The sequence below is a fragment of the Anolis carolinensis genome, chromosome 4 (genome assembly GCF_035594765.1).
Source record: "Anolis carolinensis isolate JA03-04 chromosome 4, rAnoCar3.1.pri, whole genome shotgun sequence".
Classification (NCBI taxonomy): domain Eukaryota; kingdom Metazoa; phylum Chordata; class Lepidosauria; order Squamata; family Dactyloidae; genus Anolis; species Anolis carolinensis.
The window spans coordinates 150939845-150958050 of record NC_085844.1 but is presented as its reverse complement, the minus strand read 5'-3'; the positions used below and the strand labels follow the sequence as shown (position 1 = coordinate 150958050).

Here is an 18206-nt window from a genome sequence, read left to right as displayed (position 1 = left end):
AGAAATAAAATGCAAATCAAAGTTATGAGACAGCCATTTTAATGGGGAACAAAGTTTATAAGGTCCAAATAAAGCAGCATTTCATCACTTTGCAGCAGCATTCTTACTACAAATTTTTCATAGCTTGGAAATAACGTGTTCGTTTTAACACAGTTATGTTAATTTGTTTATTTTGCTGCTAACAACTGCCCAGCAACATTAGTGTGTCATCTAAATTCAATGAGGACTGAAATTATGGGGGAAAACAGGCATACTATTTAGTGAGGGTTGAGTCATAAATCATGATGCTTGTGCATTGAATGCTAGTGAAAGGAAGGAAAAGGGGTAATTTTATTCGGTTCAAGTGCTGGCTTGTTAGATGCTGATGAAGGAAGCAGAGCAGGAAAGGAACATATTATTATTATTATTATTATTATTATTATTATTATTATTATTATATGTATTTTCATCCTGCTTTTTCTCTGTCAAAGAAGACTCAAACCCATGCAAACTGAGCACAGGAGCATATAAGATGGAGAAAGCAAAGTGAGGAAATATAATCCAGTGTCTGAATTTAGATTATCTGATTTGAACTAGATTATATGAGTCTACACGGCCATAAAATCCAGTTCAAAGCAGATAATCTGGGATCAGAAACTGGATTACATGGCAGAGTAGAAGGGCCTGGGCATAAAGCAATAATGAAGGGGAAAGACTGTCAAAGACAGAGATGGAATCATTAAAGAGAAATGGAAACCCTAAAGGCGATAGGGCCAGGAAAAATGTGGGTTAGAGAGAGGAGGAAAGGAAAAGTGAAGTAAAACCTGTAATTTGCCAGCCAATCTACAAGAGAAATCCACAGCTCTTTCCTTTCCTAAACAGCCCTTGCTAACTAAATTGCAATGCTACTGCGGGAGCTAAAAAAACAGAACCATGACCTTATGCCATAATGATGTGCTGTCAAAGGAGCATGAAGAAAATGTGCTACTTGGGCTCCACAATGTCAACTAAATATATGCATTTCTGTCAGTTCTAAGATTTCTCTAAAAAGCATTAACTCATGCAACAATTAATTCAATTACTTAATATTTTTTCAAACTATACTCAATGTAATGAATTGTGGATCTTTGTTCTTTAGCTGTCTAATGAATGAGACATTTTGTACTAATGTTTCAGGACTGGAGTATTTTTGTCCCAGCACAAATGTAGTATGCGATAGATAACTTCTCAAGTAACTAATACTCAATTTTCATCTCTCTTTCTCCAGAGAGTCATGGCATTCCTAAAGAAACAAACACACATTCCCATTTTACTGTCTGTATGGTCACATAAAATAGGCATGATGAAAGCTTGTGACTTGCCAGCTCAGTAAACGGTGCTGGAGATCTAATCTCATGTTTCCCCATTCAGATTCAACGCCAGCTGGTTGTAGCTGGGAAAGAAGACAGCAAAGAAATGACATGGACCCTCAAGGCAACAGAGCTGGAGAGAGAAGCTTGGTGCCAGACAGACAACCAATTGTAATACATTTTATTTAGTTTATTTTACGAAGCACTTAATGAACTCAAGTAATGTTTATTGAAGAATACCTTCTAACTAATATAATTACTATATATGCTCATATGTCTAAGTGAACCTCGTGTATAAATAGAGGGCAGGTTTTGGGACCAAAATTATGTTGATAAGATCCATGGATAAGTCAAGACCAGACTCTATGCCACAGTGGAGAAAATAGAGGGGACTGGTACTTTTTTGAAATATTTTTGGGACGGACGGATCTCTTACCTTTCTCTACTTTACTCAAAGAAGGGGTGGTCCCTTTTAAAATAAGAGTTAAGGGACATGAGTCACTCTGGACCGTGGATAAGCTTACTCAAGTTTTTGTGTTGATTTTTCTATTAAAATGTCTAGGTGTGTGTGTCAGTGTGTATTAAAGGTAAAGGTTTTCCCCTGACATTAAGTCTAGTAGTGTCCAACTCTGGGGGTTCCTAGGCTGAAGAGCCGGCATTGTCCATAGATGCCTCCAAGGTCATGTGGCCAGCATGACTGCATGGAGCACTGTTATCTTCCTGTTGAAGCAGTACCTATTGATCGACTCACATTTGCATGTTTTCGAACTGCTAGGTTGGCAGAAACTGGGGCTAATGAGGAGAGCATCCTCAGATTCGAACTGCCAACCTTCCGATCAGCAAGTTCTGCAGCTTAGCAGTTTAACCCACTGAGCTACCACAACCCACACACACACTCACACACTCACACTCTCTCTCTCACACACACATGTATAGGTTTAAAGGGTAATTTGTAATAAATTTAATAATATTTAACTGTTTTACTCAAGAGAATTGAAAGGTAACAGAAACAGCGTGAACTTGAATCCCTTGGCCAATCTAAACAGGGTCACCCAGTCCAATTACTGCTGTCCACTACTTTAGTAAAATGCAGTCTAATTTTGGCTCATGCTTCTCTTCTCTTACTTGCAGTGGAACTGAATTTTGTCCCTAACTTAAGTAATGTTTATGGACATGGTGGCTCAAAGATTTAGTAGCTTTATTTTAGTATCCTGCCTCCATCTTCCTGAAGGTACTCGGGGTAGCTCACATGGGGAAACTCAACAACATAGTTAAAATGAGCATTTTAGTATTCATATAACATCATCATAAAAATATAAAACAAATAATAATATAACACAGTGTAAAATAGCAACAACAACCAGTGACCTAAAATAGTAAACAGTTTCTGGGCTTGGTAGGCGGGATAGTGAGAATCAGTTATGAGGGCAGGGCTGACTGATAAAGTGCAATGTCAGAAGGGAAAAGTTAGGGATAGGGAGCAATATACAATAAGTGAAGTATTATAATTCTGGGTAGGAAACAGTAATAGGATGCAAGGACTAGAATCTGGATCATAGCTGGGGCCAAGATTTTCTGGGGAATCATCTAATCAAAAGCACAGCATCAAGCATACCTGTTGGCTATGACAATTAGCTGTTGGGAGAGCGGGGGGAGAGATCCTCAGGATCCTTCATGCTCTGATTATGAACTTTGTGACATTTGGTTATCTACCATTTGGAGCAGAATATTGGGATGAAACGGATCAACATGTTTAGACAACTAAGATTACAACAGATTCCAGAGTCATTGAAAAGAAGCCAAATTTACTGTTTACATCTGTCTTACCAGTAACTACAACTGGGGAGAATATTTAACCCTGAGTTTTCACTTTAAAAAACAAACTAGATTGCTCCAATCACAGAATAGCTTTAAAGTACAGTAGAGTCTCACTTATCCAACATCCACTTATCCAACATTCTGGATTATCCAACATTCTGGATTATCCAATGCAGTTTCCCTCCTGCCCCGATCCACAGCTGTTTCTCTAGGCAGCAAGGATTGAACTTTTTATGGATTTAATTTCCAACAATGTTGCTACTGTAAGTTCATTTTATGCAATTTTATCTTTATTTGTAGTCAATTTGTTAGTAACCAATGTTTTTTTAAACAATGTTTTCAATATAGTGCGATGTTTTGGTGCTAAATTCATAAATACAGTAATTACTACATAATGTTACTGTCTTTTGGAGTACTTTTTCTGTCGATTTGTTGTAAAACGTGATGTTTTGGTGCTTAATTTGTAAAATCATAACATAATTTGATGTTTAATAGGCTTTTCCTTAATTCTTCCTTATTATTCAACATTTTCGCTTATCCAATGTTCTGCCAGCTCGTTTATGTTGGATAAGTGAGACTCTACTGTAATTCATAACAATCAAGAATGATCCGTTGATATTCTTTCCCCTTATGGCCCTAACAAATTCTGTTATCTATGGCATGTAAGAATGAACAATAACAAACTCCGGGCCAGTATGTACTGATAAATGATATACTGTTTATGAAACTATAAACTTGTGTAGCATATTGTTAATGCTGCTACTCCCAAGGCAAACGCCTGACCATAACTTCCTGCTTCCTGGACTTTAAACTTTTGCTCCAAAATAATAAACAACTAGGAAGTATCACAGAAAACAGCTGGCCAAAGTACTTCCGTTAGTCTGACCTTAAATGGATTAGGGGCTTCACCTTTAACAGTGCCACACTTACACAGAATTTAAATATTCAATATTAAAAGCTACAGTGTTGTGGTGGTTTGAGTGTTGGACTAGGATACTGGTAAACCAGGGATCCCTCATTCATCCATGGGTGACTTTGGGCAAGTCATACTCTCTCAGCCTCAGAGGAAGGCCAACCCTTCAGTAAGACATTCTGTCAAATGTATGTTGTGATAGGGTTGCCAAAAGTTAGAAATGATGTGAAGGCACACAACAACAACAATGTGGCACAGCGTATTGAAGCGCTGAGCTGCTGAACTTGTGGACTGAAAGGTCACAGGTTTGAATCTGGGGAGCGGAGTGACGCCTGCTGTTAGCCCCAGCTTCTGCCAACCTAGCAGTTCGAAAACATGCAAATGTGAGTAGATCAATAGGTACCGCTCCGGTGGGAAGGTAACAATGCTCCATGTAGACATGCCGGCCACATGACCTTGCAGGTGTCTACAGACAACACCAAGCACCAACCCCCAGAGTTGGACACAACTGGACTCAATGTTAGGGGAAAACCTTTACCGTTACCTTAACTTTAGATATTATAGAAAATTGTTCTAGTAACTGAGAGGATGCTATATGCAGAGTTATACACGCTGACTCTGCATCGGAAAGCTTGCAGCAGGTATGATATGACAACGACGACAAAAGAACAAGTACTTTTGTGATGAGTGCAGCATTAGGATAAAATTGCTTTAGAGCCGGCATATGCTTTTGCTTAACCCTTTCCCATTCCCACGAAACCACCTGGAAGTGAGCCAGAAAACACAAAGCAAAGAAAACAGATGACACCACCCAGCAAGCAGGCATTTACAGAGTCAATTCTGCTAAACAGTGTGAACTGCATGGTAATTAGTTATTCACCACGCAAGATGCATCTGAAGCAGCCCCATTTCTGGCACTGTTCAATCTGGACAGGATCCAGAGCGCATTGACACTAGTACTAGACTCTTGACAGAGAATGAGATGAATTGTTACACCGTTGCTTTGAATATTCTTGGATTACAAAGTAAAGGAGTTTTGTAATTTCATACATGGACAGCTGCACATCATTTGCCGGGGTTGGCCAAATTTGGGCTGCCCAAATTGTTTTCCTTTTGTTTTCCCAGCTTCATTAGCTTTGTTTTACTGCTAGGTATCACGGAAAGTTTACTTAGAGAAACACACACAATTCTGCCCCTCTCTCAACTATCTCCAAACTATCAGGGAAACAAAGCAGTTAGTGTTGACGTTCATTTTGAAAGAAAAGACAGTCAATGAGATAAATGTCCAAGAATTCTGTGATGGTTGCCAGGTGTAGTAAAAGCAAACAGATGGTGGTAGATGGGGACCTGCTTGTGCATTTGCCACTCAGTTGCTCGCTGTGGTAAAGGGAATAGTTTTTGCCTCGAGCAAGCAGCAAATTGCATAACTTATTTTTCAAGCAAAACATAGCTTGTATGCCTAGTTTTTATCACTGTATGTCTATTTACTGCATAAGGCATATCTCAAATAATTGTTCAATAATATTCCCAGCAATGAATACCATGGCAATTTGTCAAATAAGCAATATTTGTCAAGCTGTGGCTCCAGTATTTTGAAAGGACAGCCTGAGGTTCAAAATCCTGATTACATGGGAACCTTAACCTGCATTAGCCTTTAGCTCAGTGCCAAGGTCTCATTTGACTACACTCAAAGCAGAGAAAAAGAAATTCCCCAAAGGGAAGCAGTTTACCCTTATGGTTGGCTCTCTTGGTCTTTAAACACAGTTAAGATAGGGCCAAGATTATTTCTGAACCAGCTCTTCTACAAAGAACATAGAAAATGCCACCTATCATTAATGTACATGCATCATTTTTTGGGTGAAAAAAGACATACCATCATGTAATTGAACTTGTTAGCCATGTCCATTTAGAACATATGCCTTTTGTCTTCTGGGGGACAAAGTTCTTACAAACAGCTCTGAGTAATCACTTATGTTTGCCATATTTCATACTGTGTTCTTTTTGAAGATGCTCACCACAACAATAGCACTTTGTGCCAACTTGTTGTATTTTTGTTGTGTGCCTTCAAATTATTTTTGACTCATGGTGACCCCAAGATGAACTTCTTATGGGATTTTCTTAGCAAGATTTGTTCAGAGGGAGTATGCCTTTTCCTTTCTCTGGGGCTGAAAGAGTGTAACTTACCCAAAGTGGGTTTTATTTTCCATAGTTGAACAGGGATTCAAACCCTGGTCATTGGGTGCTTTGACATAGGCCAGAGTATAAAGAGGGTTTAAAAAACCTGTTACCTTCTGGAGAATCCCCATCTGGCTCCATTGTCCTAGAGAAATGGTTTCCAACCTGTGGTCCAAGCACCAATGGCCCCTAAGAACGAAAATATGGTCCACGGCCTCACTGTTACTACACGCTTGCAATGAGAGCAATTGGTCTTGTGAAACCCTCTTATAGTCCTTTTTTTGTGTCAGGAGCAACTTGAGTCGTTTCTGGAGTGAAAGAATTGGCTGTCTGCAAGGACGTTGCCCAGGAGACGCCCGGATGTTTTGATGTTTTTACCATCCTTGTGGGAGGCTTCGCTCATGTCCCCGCATGGAGCTGGAGCTGATAGAGGGAGCTCATCCGCACTCTCCCTGGGTGGGATTCGAACCTGGCAGCTTTCAGGTCAGCAACCCAGCCTTCAAGTCACAAGGCTTTAGTCCACTACGCCATCGGGGGCTCCTCTTATAGTGCTGAGGCAATGGGTATGTCTGGAGGGGAGAGGCTGACTACCAATGAAAGGCACAACAACAGGCCTCCTGACTACTGCTTCTCCTCCTCCCTCCCTCCCTCTCTCCCCTTGAGTGGAGCTGTTTCATGTGGAGCCTGGAAGCAGGGGCGCCTTGGTGTCTTCGTTTTTAGGCCTGTTCCTGGGGTTATTTGGGGTGCTGATTCAGAATATTGCATTAGATAGACCACACCAACTCTAGATTATTAAATATGGTTTTCTGTGGGCGAGCAGATGGCGACTACTGAATGGCATATGTTCTGTATCAGAAATTAGAGTTGATGTGGTCTATCTAATGCAATTTTTTGAATCAGCACCCAAATAATCAAACCGCATCTAAGATTGACCAAAAACTGATTTGTAACACTTTTGGTACCTCCAATTATAATTCACTTCAATGTGGATTAAAAGGCCTGTGTAGATGGAGCCATAGTTTAACCCTACACCACACTGCCACTTAGTTTTATAACTGACAGTTGTGTTTAGTTCAATATTGGCTATTTTTTTCTTTAACAGAAGAGACATATTTGAAATATAGGTTGCATTTATACTGTGAAATTATTACAGTTTGGCACTACTTTAACTACCATGCGCAATGGTATAGAATGCCGGGCATTGTCATTTGGTGAGCCACCAGCACTCTTTGAGCCCTTCCACACAGCGATATAATCTGGAATACCAAGGCAGATACTCCACAATATCTGCTTTTAACTGGAATATTTCAGGCCCATTCCACACAGTTGAATAAAATCCCACATTTGGCAGTGTGGACTCAGATAATCTAGTTCAAAACTGATATTGTGGGATTTTCTCTCTTGATATTCTGGATCTTATGGCTGCGTGGAAAGGCCCTTAGTCCACATTGCCATATAATCCAGTTCAATGTGGATTTTATACAGCTGTGTTGAAGGAATAAAAGTCAGAAAAAAAATTAAAAGCTTGTAAAACTACAATTCCTATGATTCCATAGTATTAAATATGGAAGTTAAATTGGTAACAAACTGCATTCATTCTACAGTGTGGATGAATCCTTAGTCTATCTAGTAAATATAAAATATAGACCTCAAAATGTCTGTTCTGTTAGAGAAAGCAGCTCCCCAATATTGTACCAAATGCAACTATCAGTTTAAAATTTAGAATATATTTCTTAAGTGTTTAAAAATGGAAGTATATGCAACAAGATCTGAAAGGAAAAGTAAGCGATTGCTACAATGGTTCTTTGAATTATTGGGCTTTTAGTATTATTTGTGGAGGAGAAACAAAGGTTCCAAAGATATCAGAAAAAAAGCTAGGTGAAGAGGGAACAATGGAGAGATTCAATTACGTGAGATTTCCATTGAGAAGAAAGGCTTAAAATGCATGCCTCGAATTGAAAAGCAAGCCATAATGCACAAAGGCATAAGTGGGGATTATAATTCACCACTGTGTCATGTTTCACCAAAAATAACCCTATTCATTTTTCATAGATGGCATTTGCTAATCATATTGTGCTGATGATAATAAAATCTATATGCTCAGTCATTTCATGATTAAATATCTACATTCCCTCCTGCCTGCACCACATGCAAATATACATGAACACACACTGGGTCAGAAGCATCTGATACAGAAACAAGATATAGTTCTTGCCCTGAAGCAGTCTATAGATCTGTTTCCATTAATGCTGTTTATTTTTAGGACAGGCTTTAAAAATATTGAAGTGTCTTGTCTTGATACAGAGAACAATGTTTGCTTGACCTTGCATGTAACCACAACATCCCATTTAATAGGGTACATGTACAACTCTTTTTAACCCATCCTACTCAGAATTAGCTTTACTGGTTGAGATTATTTGCTGATTTTGTTTTTATCATTATCTTGATTCCTTTGGAAATTGCACTGATGTTTTTAATCAAAAATATCAAAGATAATGTATACATGTGTGTATGTGTAAAGGTCTAGTCGTGTCCGACTCTGGGGGTTGGTGCTCATCTCCATTTCTAAGCTGAAGAGTTGGCATTGTCCGTAGATAGCTCCAAGGTCATGTGGCTGGCATGACTGCATGGGCGCCGTTACCTTCCTGCCGCCGTTACCTATTGATCTATCCACATTTGCATGTTTTCAAACTGCTAGGTTAGCAGAAATTTGTGCTAACAGCAGGAGCTCACCCCACCTCCCAGATTTGAACAGCTGACCTTTTGGTCAGCAAGTTCAGCAGCTCAGCGGTTTAATCCGCTGCGCCACCGGGGGCCTTTATGTATGTGTATGTGCCTTCAGGTTATTTGTTGACTTATGATGACCCCAGAAATTCCATAGGGTTTTCTAAGGCAAGATAGACTTCAACAATAGGAAAATCCTAAACCTCTCATAAAGCAATTAGTTTGCAGTAATCTAATGGCAACAGTGATTGGGTTAACAGGAGCACTCAGTCTGTGGACATTGCAAAGGATCCAAATAGCTTTCCTTGAATAAAATAGATGTCACTCAAACTAGTGCAAGGGATCCAAATCTGTTTCCTAAAGGTAGCATTTCCTGTAATTTGACCATCTAAATGCTGTTGCTGGGAAAATGCAATTATTTCATGATGTGTGACATTGACTACTATACAAATGTTATGAGTCAAAAATTAAATCATCCTATGACAAAGCAGCCTCCACTGAGCTGGCTGTTCCATGAGCCTATTGAATTATGTATTTCTAAGCGGCCACTTGCAACAACTCCAAAATTTGCCATTCACAATCTTTTCCCTTAATTCTAGACCTAAGGATGTGAAGGGAAAGAGATTCTCTCCACTTCTCCAGTGCTATAGACTTTGGGCTCTTCCAGATCAGTTCAAAGAATCATGACTTCTCAAAATATCACACCCTCCAAGTGTCCTGATTTGGCAGGTATAATCCTGGTTAATCCCCTGTTGTCCCATTTTCCCCGCTAAATTAAAATGTCTCAGTCTCTCTTCTCCTTGACTTTCCCCCTTTCTCCTCAGTCCACTTATTGCTACAGAGCAAGTTCAAAGTGCAAAGCCAGGGCCCTTCCACACTGTCCCTATATCCCAGGATCTGATCCCAGATTATCTGTTTATCCCAGGTTATCTGGCACTGGGGACTCATATTTGAGTTTAAAGCAGATATTCTGGGATCAGATGCTGGGATAAAAGACAATGTGGAAGGGCCCGTAGTTTGCACCAAATTCACTTTAACTTCAATAATTTAGATACTGCTTAATGCGGGGAGGCCAATTTAACTAATTTAGGTCACCATAAAAACATCCAGCAGTGTGTGGAAGAGTGAGGAAGTACTCCTTCAAGGACTTGGTGTCACAGTGGATGATGAAGTGGCAGCTCCCCCTGTAGCTGTAATCGAGCATACCCTCATGAAGCCAAAAGCTGGGAAATGTAAAAATTGCCTCTGTGTCTCTGTCTGTATGTTGTATGTCTAATGGCATTGAATGTTTGCCATGTATATGTACATTGTGATCCACCCTGAACCCCCTTCGGGGTGGGAAGCGTGGAATATAAATACTGTAAATACTGTAAATAAGTTCAATACTATGGAATCCTGTGAGTTGTGGTTTTACAATGTCTTACACCAAACTGCAAATTCCAGGATTGAGCCATATCACTCAAAGCGGTGTCAATCTGCATTCATTCTACAGTGTAGATCAGGCATGGGCAAACTTGGGCCCTCCTGTATTTTGGACTTCAACTCCCACAATTCCTAACAGGCTGTTAGGAATTGTGGGAGTTGAAGTCCAAAACACCTGGGGGGCCCAAGTTTGCCCATGCCTGGTGTAGATGCACTCTCAAGTGAGGGAAGGGAAGGGAACAAGAACTTGCCCTTCTCAGGTTGGATCTACACTGCCATAGAATCCAATTTCTGAATCCAGGTTACATGCAGTTCTGTGGTTTGAAGGGTACATTTTCTCTTCAATGAATTTTAGCAGGTTGTTTTAGTGCAAAAATATATTTTCACTGACACAAAACACTCCTAAAATGTTTAAAAGAGAAGGAACATATTATTCCAATATGTCTTGGAATTAAAAAGAAACCCATTTGAAAATGGGAATAAAACGTTGCAGCTGGTGCCAGGACTTGCTAGAAAATATTCTGAGATAACAGAAATATAACTTGGATTTAACGCCACTTCCCCCCCGGCTCCCCAATCCTCTCCTCAAGAACTACAGAAACAAATAATACAATTTAAATAATTCCAACAGACCTCATAACCTCTGAGATGCCTACCATAGATGTGGGCGAAACGCCAGGAGAGAATGCTTCTGGAACATGGCCATACAGCCCAGAAAATGCACAACAACCCAATTATTCAATTTATTTGTCACTTCTAGAGGAGTCCATTATCTCATCTCAATTTGTTAGAGTGTATGTACAGACCAGCAAATACAAATAGCGTATACATTTTATTCCCTTTGTGTCTTGACTCACTGTAACTTGATACTGCACTTTAAGAGCTTTTTACATACTTTTGAATAAGTGTTATTCAATATCATAGGTAAGAGGCCAAAAGGTTGGATGCAGTTGTGGATTTTATTCCCCTGTCTCAATTGCTATTTTTTTTTCTAAGGCAGGGATTCTTCACATCCATGAACCAGGTGGAAGAAAAAGCGATTTCCCCATTTTATTTCCTTCCTGTTACTTTGAAAATGGCATTTAAGTGCTTTTTTCTTCCTGGAGGGGCTCCAGGGCTTTCACCAGATTCTCAAAGGACCTGTGAGCCAAGAAAGCTAAGAGCCAATGGTTTAACATTTCTTCATTTCTTTTCCCCACCCTTTTTTGGAAAACCTCACATACGTAATACTGCTAGCAACATACAGGGCACCCTCATTTGCTGACATACCTATATGCAATCATGGAACAGACTAAAAACAGGGAAGTTGAAGAACAGGCATACAGGTGTTGCATATTTAGATTCCTCTATTTGTCAGAACACAAAATGTGGGATTTTATTCACCTGTGTGGAAGGGCCCATAGCTAAAGACAAAACTGTTTCTCAATCACATAAATTATTATTTGGAAGCTCCTAAAAGTTGTCTAAAAAGAATCTTTGAATCCAGTTTTGAAAGAAGCAATTTCAAACACTGAAAGCCATGCAGAACAACACTGTTTTGGCTTCTTCTTGGAAGCTCAAAAAAGATGAGGCTGATGTAACTTTCTTTGGTAGAGAGTTCCACATTTGAGGCATTACTACAGAGAAAGCCCTGTTACATTTGACCACTGAACCTAACGCCATGAAGTGTTGGAACACACAACAGGGTCTCCTTTGAGGACCTCAAATTTATAGCTGGAAGAACCTCTTAAGAGTAAAAGCTGTTCAGCAGTGCAATATGCTGCTTTGGAGTGGAGTCTCTTATCAGGAGATTTTCTAGTATTAGTTGGATGGTCATCTGTCAGGAGTGCTTTGATTATGTGGTAAGGAGTTGATGGCTCTTAAGGTCTTTTCCAACTCTATGATTCTATGTGTGGAGGCAATATTTCAGATGTTGAAGTCTCATATAGGATTGTTGTGCATTTTCTGGGCCATATGGCCATGTTCCAGAGGCATTGTCTCCTGACGTTTCGCCCACATCTTTGGCAGGCATCCTCTGAGGTTGTGAAGTAGATTGGAAAACTAAGCAAGGGAGGTTTATATATCTGTGGAAGGTCCAGGGTGGGAGAAAGAACTCTTGTCCGTTGGAGGCCAGTGTGAATGTTGAAGTTAATCACCTTGATTAGCATTGCAAGCTTCATTCCTGCCTGAGGGAATCCTTTGTTCTGAGGTGTTAGCTCCCCCTGATTGATTCATGTCTGTAATTCCTCATATAGGACTTTGAAGGCCAACACCAGGAGCATGAATTAAGTTGGGAAGCCAGTAGAGTTCTAACAGGACCTATGTTATATGGCATCTAAAATGTATACCTGATACCAGTATGGCAGCTACATTGTGCTGCTTCCAATAGTTTTCAAGGGCAGCCCCACAAAGAGTTGATTATGGTAGTTTCAACAAGAGGTCTAATCTAGGTTAACCCTCAAATAGTTCTAAGAAAGCGAACCATATATGTATGCATTTTATCTCCTCCACATTTTTATTGGCATGCTCAGCTGAAAGACATTGTGCAAAGCCAGTCACCCTCCACTTGTAGCCCCCGTTGCTGCTTCTGTCTTTTTTCTTGTCTCGGAAAATCCATTAGGCAAGAAAAATGGAAACACTGCGAAGGGCTTTCTAACTGCTAAAGTAATGCAGTGCCATCTGAAAACATCACATAGTTTTGATACAGAAAGATAGATGTGGCCTTCTTCAGTGTCTGCTCTATATCAGTGCTACTCAAAGTGGTGATTCCCCGGAGCTGTGCCACTCCTTGAGCCTTTGGCTGCTGGTCTCTGGTAAGTTTCCAGAAAAGAAACGATTTTAGCCAATGGATGGAAATATGTGCTGATCCTTGGAACATTGGGGAAAGACTGCTTGTCCTCCCCATCAGACAGCCTGAGAAGCACTGCTCTACGTAATCTAGCTGATCTAGCTGTGTACAAAAGAGTAAACAGTAAAAATACAGATAAATAAAGCAGAATATTGACAAAGTTACAAGGATGCAGAATAGAACAGGCAGCCTTGCTTTTCTTACTGCACGTACCAAGAGCCTTTCTTGGTGAATTAGCTCGATACATCAAGGATGTAGGCAAGGTATGGCCACGAAAGATGTTTTGAAAATTAGAAGTTTAAAAAGTTAGCTGGATTACAAGTCCACTAGGTTTGTTGCTTTTAGAAAAGTTTCTGATTACTGTTGAAAGGAACAACCTGTGGAATCCCTTTCCTTGAAGGTTTCTAATTCTGCATCTACACAGTAGAATTGACCTGGTTTAGCTCCACTTTAACTGCCATGGCTCAGAGCTATGGATTATTGGGATTTGTAATTTGGTGAGTCACCAGTATTCTTTGGCACTGAAGATTATAATTCAAAGGATTCCACAACACTGAGCCATTGAAGTTCAAGTGGTCTTAAACTGCATTCATTCTATAGTATAGTTCCCAAGCTTTTTTGGACTAGGGGCCACTTGACCAGGGACCACTTTGACCATGGACTACTCTCCAACATCAGTACCAGTTTTTGGTCAACTATAGATTCGGTTCGGTTATTTGGGGTTCTGATTCAGAAAATTGCATTGGATAGACCACATCAGCTCTAGTTTCTGATACAGAGGATATGCCATCCAGTAGTCACCATTTGCTCATGCATAGAAAACCATATTTAATAATCTAGAGCTGATGTGGTCTATCCAATGCAATTTTTTGAATCAGCACCCCAAATAATTCCAGGAACAGGCCTAAAAATGAAGATAACAAGAAAATTTTTTTTTGGTTGGGCTGTGTTATTATCTGTAGTAATAATGGTGAGGCTGCAGATCATATTTTAGTTCTTGCGGACTATTATTGGTCCACAGACCACAGGTTGGGAACCACTGGTATAGATGAACCCAAAAAAGCCCTAATCAAGCCATTGGGGGAATGGGTTTCTCAAGGAAATTATGTGGTTGTTGATTGACAGCAAATGCCACCACTCCTAGCCAGCATAGATAGTAATGAGGAATACTGGGAGCTGCAGTCTAGACATATCCGGAGGAGTACAGAATTCCTACCCCTGCTCTGCAGAATCCATTGCCCTGCGGACCGGAGACTGTTATATGGCACCTCTGAGGTTCTTTCTAATGCTGTCATTCAATAACCCTGGTAAACCAGTGTTGGCACATGCTGGCTCCTTACTCAGATTCCTAAAAGCACCGATTGGGTGGAAGTTCAGCAGGGCAAGTGCTGCGAAGTGGCAACGTGATACAAAGACTCTGAACAAAGCATAGGGATTCCTTCAGAGAGAATTATATTCTCTCTCTCTTTCTCAAACACACAGAAGCAAAAATGCAAGTGGTGCATCTGATATTGTTGTACTAACTCATCTGGAAGGTTAACACTTTCCTCACACCTGTCCTGCCTGTTAACCCAGCTCTCGAATCTTACCCGGCCACTGACTCAAGGCTACAGCTTGTCAGAACCAGTCATCTCCGGCAAGCAACTCAGCAAAGACAAATCTGGATTCAGGATGAACATGCAAGTCTGAGAAGTCGAGCAGAAACCCTTTTCAGGAGGGACCTCTGATGGAAGTGTGCCCAAATGAGCAGAAGTGCAAAGCAAGGAGGAGAGGGTGAAATAGGGAAAGAGTAATGCTGGCGGGGGGGGGGGGGGGGGGGAGAGTAGTGGAAGAAGCTCTATTCAGCTATATCTACACTATAGAGTGAGTGCAGTTTGACATCCCTCCAACAGCCATGGCTGAATGCTGTGCAAAACTGGGAGGTGTAGTTTCACAAGGTCTTTCACCTTCTCTGCCAAAGAGGTCCAAACGATGACAAAACTCAAGATTCTATCACTCTGAGTCAGGGTGGAGAAAGCAGCGTTGAACTGCATTCATTCAACATTTCTGTTGAAATTGTCCACATGCTTGTGGATTTCAATGGCTTCTTGATGAACCAGCCTGGATACAGAATATTATTTGGGAACACAGAAATGCTGGACCACTCTAACAACCACCATGCCAGACTACACAGAGAAGCCATTGAAATCCACAAGCACGTGGGCAATTTTAACATAAAGCAGGAAACCATGAAAATGAACAAAATCTGCTACCAGTATTTAAAAAACTCTAAAATCAGGACAATAAATAAAGAGCAACACTCTGAAAACAGGAGAATTCCAGACATGAAATAATCAGGGCCTGAAACAATTGTAATTATTTAAATTATATTATTTGTTTCTGTAATTCTTGAAGAGAGGATCGGGGAGCTGGGGGAAGGGGAGTGGCATTAAATCCAAATTATATTTCTGTTATCTCAGAATATTTTCTAGCAAGTCCTGGCACCAGCTGCAACGTTTTATCCCCATTTTCAAATGGGTTTCTTTGTAATTCCAAGACATATTGAAACAATATGTTCCTTCCCTTTTAAACATTTTAGGAGTATTTTGTGTCAGTGAAACTATACTTTTGCATTTAAAAAAACTGCTAAAATTCATTGAGGAGAAAATGTACCCTTCAAACCACAGGACTGTCTGTAATCTGGATTCAGAAACTGGATTCTATGGCAGTGTGGAGCCAACCTGAGAAGGGCAAGCTTTTGTTCCCTTCCCTCACTTGAGAGTGCATCTACACCAGGCATGGGCAAACTTCGGCCCTCCAGGTATTTTGGACTTCAACTCCCACAATTCCTAACAGCCCCAGCCAAAACACCTGGGGCCTTCCACACAGCCCTATATCCCAGAAGATCAGGGGCAGAAAATCCCACAGTATCTGCTTTGAACTGAGTCCCCACTGCCATATATTCCAGTTCAAAGCAGATATTGTGGGATATTGTGGGATTTTCTGCCATGAATTTCTGGGATAGAGGACTATAGTAGAGCCTCACTTATCCAAGTCTCGCTTATCCAAACTTCTGGATTATCCAAGCCATTTTTGTAATCAATGTTTTCAATATAGCATGATATTTTGGTGCTAAATTCGTAAATACAGTAATTACAACATAACATTACTGCGTATTGAACTACTTTTTCTGTCAAATTTGTTGTATAACATGATGTTTTGGTGCTTAATTTGTAAAATCATAACCTAATTTGATGTTTAATAGGCTTTTCCTTAATCCCTCATTATTATCCAAGATATTCGCTTATCCAAGCTTCTGCCGGCCCGTTTAGCTTGGATAAGTGAGACTCTACTGTATTTGCCCACTGTGGAAAGCAATGCAGTTTTCGCTGTCATAGCTGGAAACTTCTCTAGTTTGGTGAGACACAAGCTCTTTAGCTGTGAAGCAACTCCCAGGAGTCCACACTGCCCTATAATCCAATTCAAAGTGGAGAATCTGGTTACATGGCAGTGTAGATGGGGCCTGATTTAAGGATGTGTGCTAGGTATCTCCATCATCTCTGGATGCATCTACACCAGGCATGGGCAAACTTCGGCCTTCCAGGTGTTTTGGACTTCAACTCCCACAATTCCTAACAGCCTACTGGCTGTTAGGAATTGTGGGAGTTGAAGTCCAAAACACCTGGAAGGACAAAGTTTGCCCATGCCTGATATACATTGTAGAAAGGAATGCAGTTTTGGCTGCCATAGCTGAAAACTATTATAATTTGGTGAGACACAAGCACTCTTTGGCTGTGAAGCAAACTCCCAGGATTGCATAGCATTGAGCAATGGCAATTCAAGTGGGGCCGGGCTGCATTTCTCCTGACCCTGAGCTGATAGAGATACCTGAAGCCGGTGGCTGGAGCAGCAGCTAGAACACGAGAGCCCTGGAGCCTAGAAGAAGGCGCTGGAGTCAGAAAGGGAGCTCTTTCCGAAAGAGCCTGCTTGAGGGACGGCTGCCCCCTCCCTCCAAGGGACCCCCTCCCCTCTTCCGACCCGGCTCCCCCACCTACCTGGCCGTAGTAGGGCTTCCTGAGCCAGGCCCCGGCGAACAGCCTCCTGGCCATGGCAATGGCACATCCCCGCAGCGGGCTGCAGCAGCAGGAGCCGAGGAAGGAGAAGCCGGGGAGGGCAAGGCAAGGCAAGGCAAGGGGTCTGTCTCTCTGCCTCGGGGCCGGAGCCTGGGCGGGCAGAGAGGGGCTGCAAGGCGGGCTCCGGCTCCCTCCGGCCAGCTCCGCCTCCCTTGGCAACTGTCACACAAGCAGGGAGGGAGGGAGGGAGGGAAAGAAGGAAGGAAGAAGGAAGGAAGGAAGGAGGCCCTGTCTTCTCCTCTCCCCACTCGGAGGGGGAGTGAAGGCAGCCTGGAGAGGATGAAGCAAAAGGGCCCGGCACCGCTTCCCCTGCCCCCTCCTCCTCCTCCTCCTCCTCCTCGATTTAAAGGGGAGGGTTGTTCCGGTGCGGGAGGGAGGGAAACAGGCAGCCCGCCTCCTCTTCCACATCCCTCCCTCTTTCCCTCCCCGCAGCCTGAGCATCCCTTATCCGCAAAGCGCTCCCCAATTGTCCCCAAGGCTTGAGCCGAGCCAGTGGCACCCTTGCCTTTGAAAAGGGTTCAAGGGAGGCCAACTTTCAGTGGGCGCAACATACTGGACATGCGAGGTGCCGGCAAACATCCCACTTACAAATTCCTCATAGTGACCTATCCTAATGTCACTCCACTGGCTGCCAATTTAGTTTCCGGGCAAAGTGCAAGGTGTTGGTTTTGACTTGTAAAGCCCGACATGGCCTTCAGGATTGCCTTCTCAACAGGCCTGTTTAGGGTTCAACCCCCCCCCCCCCCCACCCCCGAAATTTTTCAGGTTATTAAAAAAAACCCTGGTTTACTCATGAATTTTAACTGGTTAATCAAATCCCCATGCTAAGTCTATGAGACGCAAAACATTAAGAGTCCCTCCAGGCACTATCTCAAACAGATATTGAC

General features: G+C 41.6%; 1 protein-coding gene across 1 annotated transcript in view; it reads right to left on the bottom strand.

The window, feature by feature from the left end:
• The window catches only part of dipk1a (divergent protein kinase domain 1A), a 29074-nt gene extending 11425 nt beyond the window's left edge, over positions 1–17649 (bottom strand). The window contains exon 1 of the mRNA XM_008109237.2: positions 17242–17649. Within this exon, the coding sequence (XP_008107444.2) occupies positions 17242–17295 (54 nt within the window). The 5' untranslated portion in view covers positions 17296–17649. The remainder of the gene's footprint in view (positions 1–17241) is intronic.
• Positions 17650–18206: the final 557 nt, after the last annotated feature.